Source organism: Porites lutea, chromosome 4 (assembly GCF_958299795.1).
Source record: "Porites lutea chromosome 4, jaPorLute2.1, whole genome shotgun sequence".
NCBI lineage: Eukaryota > Metazoa > Cnidaria > Anthozoa > Scleractinia > Poritidae > Porites > Porites lutea.
Window position 1 is genome coordinate 6,541,060 of NC_133204.1, and position 12,174 is coordinate 6,553,233.

Genomic DNA, 12,174 nt, shown 5'->3' on the forward strand with positions numbered 1-12,174 from the left:
TCCCAATTTGCCATAATTTCAAACATCCCACCCCCATTTCTATTCAGTAAAGACACTGGAAAAATCATCCAAAAATTTGTAAACATTTATTGAACCAATTACTACGACCTTATGGAGCCATTTTTTGACTGAATGAAATCTTGTCTAGATTTGGAAGAAAAAGGGCAGAAATAAACGCAAAAAAGTGGAAAACAAGTCTATTAACCAAAATCCCTCTTAAGCTTTTGCGCAACTCGCCCATGAATCAGTGTCTTACTCATAAGGTCACGTCTCACCAACAGATAAAGTCATTTTACAATCAAGTACAAATTTGTCTTCGATTACGTCTTCATATCAGCTGAAATCCTTACTTGACTACTCCGTTGATGCTTTACGCGTCTTCAGTTATGGAAAATCCTTTTTTTCATCTTAATTCAGTTGTATTTGTCCTTAAAGCATTCTTAGTCTAATAATAACGATTGTTAGAGGAGATTTCAAAAAGTTGTCTTAGGACTAAACAAACAGCTGGTGAAGAGAAGAAATTCTAAAGACAATTGAATAAAAACCCTTTGGGTCATCTTACACCGTTCTACAAAACATTCTTTTTTCATGGTTACAGTTTCTTTCGAGAAACAGTACCTAGTGTGCCATTGGGATTGTTTATTTATCTTGGAACAAGACACCCGAACAATTGTTAGCGTTCTGTAGTTCTTGGAGTTCATCCTCGTAGAAAAACGATTTCTCGCCAAATGCGGGTTTCAACTGGTCAAGCCAACTGGCTTTCTCGTCATACTTTGCGAAGAATGGTTTTCCAGTCCATTGCGGGTTACGAGCCTGTAGAAACTGCAAAACAAACACGCTTTCTCCACCAATCTTCGCGGAGCCGATTACGTGTACTTTGCCCGGAACAGCTGACATGGATGGCCCCCTAACAGTTTTCGCAACTCCAGAAACTTTTCGTGTTGCTTCCTGGTAGATTTGGAGGCCCGTGCTTAAAGGAACTTCAAAATAATGTCTAGCTCCAGTGTCTCGCTCCACAAACATATAATATGGAATGATACCAAGAGAGATCTGTTTTTGCCACATTTCCACCCAGATGCGAGGGTCTGCGTTGACGTGATTTATGAGGGGAGCCTGGGATCGAATTACTGCTCCCGTCATTCGAATGCGTCGGATAGCTTCTTTGGCGACGTGTGATTGGAGCTCACGTGGGTGGGATATGTGAGCCATGATTGCAAGATGGCGACCCGACAGACTGACTCTTTCAAACAACCTGCAAAATAGGTGTACTTTCATTTTTTTTTTGAGCAAAGGAAAATTACCCGGTAATACCAGTTTTTGACAAATGAAAATGAAAATAATATATTAGAATTGATGGGTAAAGAATTAAACGTAATGAAAATCATCGCAGTTGTAGACGCAAATTTTGCAGTTGAGGAAAGAAAGCCTAAAAAAGAGGTTTGTACAGTATTCGAACCCCTCAGTCCCTGCGATACCGGTGCAGTGCTCTATCAACTGTGCCATACGTTTTGCACAGTTTCGTTATTTTAACTTCATAATTTCACGAGTTTATTCCGCACCAGCTAAATTTATTACACAATTTGCATTATACGTACATTCTGAGGTGTTTACAGTGGGTAGGGAGCGGGGGGGGGGGCAACGTTGAGCAACGTTGAGCAACGTTTTGAGAAAACTTGGGCAACTTTTTGAAAATTCCTAATTATCTTAAAGAAAAACATTTTGTCTTTCCTAATAACCCTGGGCATAGGGAATTGCGCACTGGGAAGCCATTGTTTGGAGGTCACGCGAGCAAAGCATGGCAGTAAGTTCTGTATTCCCAATGCCTAATTGCCAAACCTTTATTGAATTAAATATTCTTGGTTTGCAGCCATGTGACATGGTGGCCTTGTTGTTGGTCAATACAATAAACAATATTTCAAGAAATTTACATGAAAATGGAGTTTATTTCCCAGAGGATAGAAATAGTTTTGTTCTAGACCACTAACATGGCTGCCATGACGTCACGTGCAAACCAGCAATATACATAGCCCTTACCTAAGCAAATCGTCGGCGTCATCATTTGTGACATAACGATAAGGCCAGTAAGCAAGAGACTTAGTACCAATCCTTATGGTTCTTAAGTGGTCGAGAGTTGGATCCTGGAGGAGTGGGTCGATATATCGTTGAAGTTGCTTGGTTGTCATCACCATAGGGTCCCCACCGGTAAACAGTACATCTCTGACCCCTGTGCAATCGAAAGGTAGATAAATATCAATATAAGTTAGCTGGCAATTTTACCCCAAGAGGGCGCACCCTCATTGGTTACTACGAGGTCACATGACAACTTACAACAAAACTGCTTCCCGCCAAAAGTCGCTGAGCGTGCAACGTTGTATTGCGTCACGACCAACACCGAAATTCTCTGTTGGATAAAAATGGTATCCAGCATTTCGAGCACTTCCATTCTAATGCATCAACACTGCAAACCTTAAGGCCAAATGCATTAGAGAATAATAGACCTCTTTAGCCTGTATGTTTTTTTTCAATGTAGGTCATGCGATAATACTCTAGAGAACTGTTTCTTTCAAATTTCGTCTTATTACCGTGCACGATGAAAAGGCAAAGGGGCTAATTCCTGTGAGACCTTCATTGAGAAAACAAAACATACAACTAAAGAGGTCTATTTATGGCAATTTTTGACACCGTACAACATGTACGGTGACTATGATAAAATAGCAACGTCATATACCGTTAAAACACCCCTTTTATTTATTTCATGGCTTATAACTCAAAACGAACGGGTAACTTTTTCGAAGGTTAAGGTGGCTCCGAAACTCTTGACAACCATTCTCAAGAGAATCAAGGAAATGATCACCAAACAAAATGGTCTAGAATTTATAATAATGTGAATCTATAGGTGATATGCTGTTTATATAAACTCTATACCCTGGTTCCTATACCATGTGGGGCCCACTGAGGTCTTCTTTTCAGCCCTTTCTGCGCTAGTTTATGCATGTGATGATGTGCTTTTTTAAAAAATTTATGTGCGCGTACGCGCCCTATAGTTCGTTAACGTTTTAAAATAGTTCATACCGAAACGAATTACGTTTAATTTGCATTGTTTTCCCTAGTTATACGTACGTCCTTCAAGAAAATGTGCTGTTATTGTAGGCGACTTCTCCTAAAATGTTCTGCAATTGCTATAAGATCAATGGAGCAAACACCAGTCGCGGGTTTTAAGGCACCCCACTAAATTAAACAAGAAATTTGCAACAAATTATCGCATCAGAATGGTGATGTAAGGGTATACTGAAGCGTGACGATGTTGGATAGCTACCACGATAAATAATGAGAAAGTTGTTCTATCCAATACCTTTATTGTTGCGAATGTAACTTGCCAATCGCTTGCCATCATAAGACTGGAAGATTTGTGGAGAACCAACCGCGGTAAACTGGGCCCAGCGGAAACAATAAGTGCAAAACGTGTGGCACCATTGACCTGTGAAATACATCAAGAGCGAAAATTAACGGAAATTAGTGACGAATTCTTGTACGATGCATTTGATGTATGCTTAATCACTATCACAGCAAAAAGAATAACAGGAGAACGGGCAACTAAGGTCCCTTATCTTACGTTCATAGACTAAGAAAAAATCCTTTTCCAATTTTTGTTTTCCAAAGTGTGTTGTGATGACCTCAAATACGTACACTGAATTTGTTGATTTGAAGTTTTGTGCTTTAAAAATGACTAAGTAAACATAAAAGTGTAGTTTCCTCCTCATGCATTATTACGCTGCACATCAGTTATCTCTCACAATCACTTGACCTAACACTCACTCAACATGGGAACTATAAAAGACCGCAATGTTAGTTATAAACAAAATAAATTACCTTCAGCAGGAAAAAACAAAACCGTTTCGCGGTATTTATGTTGCATTCCGGGCATTTCCTGGTCGTCATCACGTGGCACGTTCATAGTTTTCTGATTGGCTGGATGTGGATTTAGTTTAGCGCGAATTTTTTCCACTTCCTTCCGCAGGTAGACTCTGTCTTTCGTATTCCGGACGATATTAATCACGTGATTGAGATCTTCCTGAGCCAACATTCCTATATTTTTTAACATTACAAGTCGAAAAGGAAGTCAGAGCCAAATTCAAATCCACTGGGCCTTGAGTTATATTTCCGCGAAAACTTAAGAGTGGCAAAAAAAAGAACAAAACAACAAAGGTGGTACAGAAAGTGCTCAGCGGCTAGTAAGATGGGGAGATTGAAAAAATAAAAGCTGCAGCAGAATTGTTGAGTGCACAATTCAGCATTTGGTTCAACCTTCTCAGTTTGGTATTTCGGTTTTTGAGCTTCCGCTGATTCGACATTCGACCCTTGCCATTGCGATGTTTCGCAATCCAATTAGTATTGTCTCCCTGTCAGAGTTCCAGTGTCCTTTCTGCTGAACGTACTCCTGTTATAGTCTGGAATTTCATCCTCAGCGAAGAACTAATGCTCCAAGGTGCTTTTTCCATAAAAAAAGACACGCCCGAAATAAGCTCCGGGTCAATCAGTAGCATAGCCAGGACTTTTCCAGAGGTAGGCACAAGTTTCCATATTTCCTTGCTCCCCCTTAAAGTCCCAAACCCATTATATCTTGTTTAAAGTGACTAACGTTGTAAGCCAAAGCGTTTTTACTGTCTATGAAATGACTTAAGTTGTAAAATTCTTTATCGACTTTTTGCGTTCGTTATCAATCACTTATTCGACATTAATGAAGCCAAAAAGCTCGTAGTATGTTGGACTTTTATTCACAAAATGATTGATGATTTACCCCCGCGTTTGCCGCTATTTTTTGTTTGACAGACGAAAGTATCCTTCGTTGACGTATTCTTAACCGTGCCCAACTTCGTCTACTTCTAAGACAGCTCGAGGTGAGAACAACGCGCGCTATTTTCCCGCCTTCTCCCTAAAGACATCATTCAAGATTCAGTCTACCAATTAGGACACGTCGCTTCGCTGAAAATCGACATTCGGGTGTGGAAAAAACCCAGTGTGTTGTCTAAGAAAAAGTGTTTCAAAGAAGCAAACAGAATGAAATAAATCAAGGCAAACGGTGCTTTATAAAAAAATAATTTTATTCAATATTTGCTTCTTTGTCAATCTCTCTTTTTCTTTTTATTCATTATATCATATTTTAATTTTTTTTTACCCTCGATTTTTCCAGGTACGCACTTGCGTACATGTCGATATGCCCTTACGGGTTTATATCCGCATTAAAGAGGTATGGGCACCGGATAATTAGCAAGTATTGGACGAAACTGGTTATGACATGAAGAATTACGGAGATCGAGGAGGGTGTTATCTTGCTATTCTTGCAGTGTTTTTGGGCAGTACTGAGTAAGGTTATTTCTTTATGGTGAAACGTGTGAATCAGAAATGTTCTGCCATTTTCTACTCTCCCGAACAATGCAACCTCGTCCCCAGTGCTTCTCGGTTACCCTGTACTATCGACGTCATTTTCTGGATATGGCAAACGGCTTCCAAATTTGGTCAACACAAGCTGGCCATGAAGAAACAGCCGGGGGATTTGAGCCAATCAGACTGAGAAATATTTTGAATTAGTATTAATCTATGATGGAGAGGAAAGGACAGTGTGCAAAGATTGTGCAGCAGCAAGTCTGTATACTGTGGCGTGGCTTACTTATTTCCGGTGTATCAATATTTGACAAATTTTTATTAGTAATTACCTGGTTGTGGAAATGTGAGTTGGAACATGGGATCGTCTGGGACAGCCGACCAATCAATCAAATGAGATACCACGTAATTGTTTGTGCGCATGGGCAAAACGGTTGATGCTGCGTAGAAAGGCAACACATCGATGGAATGTGATCGAGGCCAATAAGTATTCAGTAGTGCTGGAATGTGGCTCTTCGTGTACATTTTCCATTTCAAAGGTTCAATGCGTGGACCTGGAAAATAAAATGTAGAATTTAGAGGTCCGTTAATGCTGATGAGTTTTCATCTGATTTTTCGGTGACTGGATGCGATTTGAGGCGCGTGAAATCCCGCATGTTTGAAATCTAGTGGCGTTTTCATGGAAATTTGTCGGGTCAAGAAATCTCGAATATTGCGGATCTGAAAACCCGTTCCTTGAAAGTCCATGTAACTTTTTAATCCAAAGAATAAAAGGGCAGTTACTAGCTACCAAACCCATCAGTCCCAAGAATTTTTTTATTATTAACTGATAGTTTTAAAGTGTTACCATATTACCTGTTAAACTGTCGAAAATCTCGATCTTGAATGTAAGCAACAATGGCCGTTTTTACGACGAACTTGGACAAACTTGGACAAATATTTGCAGCTCGTCTGGTTATGCGTCTTAAGTATAAAGACGGGCACAAGAGGGATTATGCGTCTGGACGAACTTTCCTTGAAATACGTTTTGAACGACGCACTACGAAAGGTAGTTCGTCTGGACGCATGATGCGTCTCGTGCCCGTCTTTATACTAGATACGCATAACCCAGACGAACTACAAAATATTTGCCCAAGTTCGTCCAGACAGATGCGTCCTTAGTATAAAAACGGCCAATATGGCTTTGCGGGGTCGTTCATTATCGAACTTTCGAGAAACAGGCTTCTGCTCGATTCGTGATGTGATTTACCGGAAATATCCTGGACCGTGTAACTTTGAACCGCGCTGGAGTGACGCTATAAGTATACGTACAATCTCTACATTAAGCGCTGCAGTGAAACTAAATGATGCAAGCTGCATAAAATAGCCAATGTCTCGTCAGACAATCGCTTAAAAATGCTTCAGTTGCAGCGAAAATCCCCTGTGCTGACTGTATAAACATTTCTTGTCAGATACCACAAATGTTGAAATTTTTGCCCTATCTTTCCCTGCCAACTAGCAGCCTATTTGGTAATACAGATTTCTTTGTGTTTTTCTTGTGGCACTATTGAAAATATAGCTTGGCTTTACTCTCAACTATTTTTGGAAAGGCAACTTTGATGAAGCGGATTCATCAAGGTTTTAATTTCAGTGCAATATATATATTTTTCTTGCCACCAAAAAGAAGTCACGGAGAGAAAAGATATTCAAGAACGGATAAATAATTAATGCTTTTATTTTACAGTTGAAAATCTCTCCAATTTAGTTGGCCTTAACTAAAAAAGTAATCCTTTTTTTAAGCAATCCTTCGCCAGCTAATTTTGTGTATCAAAATACACCGATTGTGTGGCTTAGCTCTTCTGTGGAAACTCAAATTTGCCGGGAAAAAAAATTGATAGAATTAAGAGAACTTGTACGACTTGCAAAGATTGTGCTTTTCACAACCTCGAACGACGAACTGTTTTCGTGTTTACTGAAAGTTGATCACGTGATTAACTAATGCAAAAGGCGTATTGGCAGGTGTAATTGGTAATCATTGACTAGTGCCAGTCCTCTTCCAAATAAAATTTTCGTCAGGAGAAAGACGTTTATTGACCTCTTCTCATTCCGACCGTTCTTACAAGACTATTTGTAGCCACTGATCGGACCCACAAAAGGAAAACGGTTTGCTCTTTATGTGGTGGGAATTTTCTCGATAAAACAGGGCGCGGGTGGTCACGTGATGCAGTTTAAAACAATTTTTTAAAATGAAATTGGAAGATTTCTTGGTTATGATTGTCCTTAGATTATTAGTCATAGGATATCTACAGCAGGAAATAAGAATACCGTAAAATTCCAAAAATAAGCCCCTCCATGTATAAGCCCCTCCAAATATAAGCCCCCCAAACTCATAACGCAAAAACCCTCCGTTAAATCGCCCTCCAAATATAAGCCCTCCGGGGGCTTGTACTTGGAAATTGGCCTCAAATACAAAGTAAAACAAAGCAAAAACTGTAAATTTCCTTCCAACCATAAGGCTAGCCCAATCGATTTTGAAACGCAAATTTCCCTCCATAGATAAGCCCCTCCGAATATAAGCCCCTCTTAAAAAGGGCCTTTGAAAAATATAAGCCCCGGGCCTTATTTTCGGAATTTTACGGTATTCGGCTGGCGGACCTTGCAAAAGCATTTAAATTAATTTTATTATTGGTCCGTTTCGATCATTTCGATCCTATATCTGATGCGAAGTAAGCCTCGAAACGCCTATCTTTACAAAACTGCACTTAGTCGTAGACTTCTACGCTTCCGGACCAGCCAGGCTACATAGCATCAGGATGTAACGATGCAGAATGGAGTCTTTTTCGATGAAGGTTCTCGGTCAAATCTGAAAACTACTAGCTATTACTCTACGCAAAGGTTCCTTTCAGCGGCCTGAAAGTTATAACATGGTTCCGCTCGACAACGACTCGAGAAGGGTTCAGTAATCTGACAGTTCTAGACAGCCACAAACAGAGAACAGACAAATTTGCCTTGCCGACGTAGCAAGTAAATTTCAGTGTTCTTGTATACTTGGAGAAGAAATTTCGGTATATTAACATTCCACCCTCCCCCACTTCATAAAAGGTGGTCACCGGCCCCCGAGGTTTAAAAACTGCTCCGAGGGCCCTGCTTTTACAGGGTGTGTGCTGCATGATGATGGCTTCATCGTATTAAAAAAAACCCTCGGTTTTCGTGCGTCCGTCTTCACGAAAACGATAGGCCGGCGTTTTCAAAAAACTCCACTCTGGGGACCGTTTTCGTTAGCCTGCGTTTTGGGGCACCAAAAACGTCTCTTACACGTGGGCTGAAGGTTAAAACGGAGCAAAAAGTCTTCGTTTTCAAAAATATCCGCATTTGTGTGGACGGGGGCCTAAATAATATATGATTTGCGTTTCTTACGTAATTTGCCTATATTTCCCAATATTTGCTTGTTTCAAAACAAATTCTACGCTAATGTAAAGTACCAGCAAATAATAATTAATAATCAATTTCCTTAATCAAACAAATGCCCAGCGACATTAACCTAGTCTGGCAGTCTGCAGATGTTGCGAGTTGAGATGTAAAAGAAAAGAAAAGCACACACAGAAGTGGAGAAACGGAGACTACATACATTTCCGTTGAGTGTCAAAGTACACAAGACCACAACACTCTTGTCCTCTAGAAATGGATATATTTTAATTACCTTCGATAATTGGTGTGTATGGGTTTGCCAGTGCTGGTTGACTTGCGGGTTCTTCATCCTTTCCCTTGACGTATTTGAAGGCAAATGATGATCTTCTTGACAGCACCACTAACGTTTTTGAGAAGTGAATAACACCCAGAGTCGTTTTCGGGTTGAGCATCTTAAGCCTGAAAAATTATAGCAAAAATGTTTTCATCTTTGCGCTAACATACTGTAGGGGGTTTACGAGCAACTCGCTCGCTGAGCGTAGAGGTACCAGGTATCTGAGTTTACATCTTGTTGTTCTTTAATCTTTACAGGAGCTCCTATGTCTTGTTTACAGCATCACTTAACGAATTCTGCTAGACAACTAACTGTAACTAAACTCAACTACTCACCCCCTTGTGCTAAACACTGGCAACTTATGTGAGTAAAACGTAGGTACGTTTAGGCTTGCTGACCACGAGAGTTACAAACCCTTTTCCGAGTGACTTAAACGAATTTCCTGTTGATATAACCAAAGTGGAATAAACAAACCCATAACAAAACCAATGAAAGCGTGACAGCTAAACTCACGAGACTCTACCTTAAACAAAACAGGAACTCTGAACTCGTAACTCTGATCAGCGACGGTTCCAAAACGTGCCCACTTCAAGGACTGACGATCAAATTTAATAAATGACACAGATGACATTCATGTTGAAAAACTACTTCAAAAGGTAACAGAATTCGAAAACCTGTCGACACAAATACGGATTCTGAACCTTGATCTATAAACTGGTTATAACAAGACTCTAGTCACGAGTGAAACGTCAAGCACAAACACGAAATAAACTTAAAATAACCTTCAAAATACTTCACAACAATACTTACACAAAAACCTCATAACTTTATCAACTGTGATAGGGTAGACTGGCTACCGTTTCGTGCAATACTATAGCCTCCTCGTCAGAACATTAATGAGGGGATTTTGAGTTGTGTGTTGTTTATATGCCAAATGTTGGAGCGATGTTATTGGTGGGAATATGGCAACGTGAAAAACAAGAATAAATTAGTTAAATGAAACGAGGTTGTTGATTCCGTGACGATACAAGCGTGTCTATTTGAGGGAAAATTATATCCAAGATAATTGCATTTTCCCGCGTTGCCGTAGTGAACAGAATAGCGGCAGATTGCCATGTTTTGGCTGGAATGATTAGCAAGATTACAACTACGAACCAATTACTTTTTTGGTATAACGAACGATATTCTTCGTCCCAGTAATAGTAAAATACAGTCAACTCTCGCCTTACAGACACCCCGCTATAACGGACAATCCGATAATACGGACAGCAGCTAACTCCCTGGCAAAAATAAAGGACAGATGTTTGACAGAAATTGACTCCCACTATTACGGACTCTCGCTAACGAAGACACGAACTCGAGGTCCGCACAGTGTCCTCTTTAAAGAGGGTGGACTGCATGTATATGGAAAAGAACCTCGATATAACGAAACCTCTTTCTAGTGAACGTACTTTGTCAGTCCTTTGGCCCTTCGTGATATCAGGGTTCCGCTGTACTGGTTTTAATGCGCGTCTTTACGGTCGTTTCTTGCAACATCTCGAAGATGTTCGCGGAAATGGTCCCTTCGCTTTCGGCCTGTTTCGCCAGTGTATAACTTCTTACATAGCGTACGGGTGACACATGCCGGTTGATGACATTAGAGGATGTGCGATCTTGAAAGGAGTTACGTTAATTAATGTAGTTCTAAAATAGACAGGAGCAATGGTAGTTAAGGCCATAAAGGTTGACTTCAGTACCTTAATAATGCGCTTCTCAACCAGTGTAGTTCCTTTAGACTTTAGGACTAATATGCACAAACCTAGACTGTTTGATGGCTAGACACGAGGCGCAGTTTTGAATGTACTCCGGCAGGGAATTCTCTGATTATGTATCTCGGAAGTGCAATAATTTAAGTTTTACAATTGTCTAATCGACAAGCAAAAATTGTACGGACAAGTGCTCTCGTACTGTCTGGTAGATAAGCCCTGATCGTTTTTGAGATTGAACAAGGCTTCACGAAACCTACAGACAGAACTAATTTCTGGTATCTACAAGTGACCTCATTTTGTCGAAAACGACACCAAAAATTCCGGCTGTCCTAGTAGCATCAGAAAGGCGTACACCTTACCAAAATATCAAAAAGTAAAGGATTAGGTCGGAATTTAGAACTCATAAAAGCAAACTCCGTTTTATCCTCATTTGATTTAAGCTTAATATATAGACAAATGCAAAATATAGATTATGCAAGGCCTAAAAGCGAAGCTTCCGTTTATGCATTAATTATAAGGCACCGGTTAAAACCATTAAACCGCAGAGGCTGTACTTAAGAGTTAAGGAGCCTTTTTTTTATCTTTTGAGGGAAGGGTTGGATGAGTTAAGAAGAAAACAATCCGCATCTTCCATCGTGCTAAAGCAAGAAACTCATGAATCAAGTTCGATCACAGAAGTAGACTTGGAAAAAAAATTCTTACACAAACTACATAACCAAAACCCCCACGACACCCCTTTGCGAAGTTATTGCTCAGCCCATGTATTAATATTTTTATTTTCCAAAAACCGCTTTTACTTTGCAACTTTGCAACTCTACGAGCCTTTCGTAAGATAAACGACAATTCTACTTTTATATTATATGAATATTAAGAAATCAATATAATCGTTTTTTTTTTTTTGCATGGATATGGAGAAAGTGTAAACAGAATACAGCTTCATTACCGTTTCATTCAAGCGACAATAAAAACTTTTTAGTTGACTGACAAAACCTGAATAATAATTCAATGAAACGTGCATAATAACAACAGTTTTTATTCATAACATGAAGTGCGACTGAAATGTTTCTGAAAATCCTTTGAAAATCTTATTTTTTCTGCGTTTATTTTTCAAAGCGGCTTCGCGATTAGAATGGCGAATAAAAGTAGATGAAAGAAGTAGGCCTCAAAGCAAGACTTTTGGCTTTCTTTTCACAATCAATACGAAAACTAAGTATTCTTTAGAACTTGTTCAAATTCCATTTGCAACTAGAAAAATGCTTAAAAGCTGATGTGTTTAATTCTAAATCTGATAATTTGATGCCGCATACATCTCCATACGTTTCA

The 12,174-nt window shown here is 39.6% G+C and overlaps 1 protein-coding gene across 1 annotated transcript; it reads right to left on the bottom strand.

Moving 5' to 3' along the window:
• Window positions 1-64: 64 nt before the first annotated feature.
• Window positions 65-10,032, bottom strand: LOC140935483 (putative L-lysine 2,3-aminomutase aq_1632). The gene is made up of 7 exons (XM_073385025.1): window positions 9,914-10,032; window positions 9,062-9,228; window positions 5,715-5,936; window positions 3,871-4,086; window positions 3,353-3,478; window positions 2,035-2,224; window positions 65-1,252 (listed from the first exon to the last, which is right to left on the bottom strand). Exons 2-7 carry the CDS (start codon window positions 9,219-9,221, stop codon window positions 640-642), a joined length of 1,527 nt encoding a protein of 508 aa, XP_073241126.1. The 5' UTR covers window positions 9,222-9,228; window positions 9,914-10,032; the 3' UTR covers window positions 65-639.
• Between the last annotated feature and the right edge of the window lie 2,142 nt (window positions 10,033-12,174).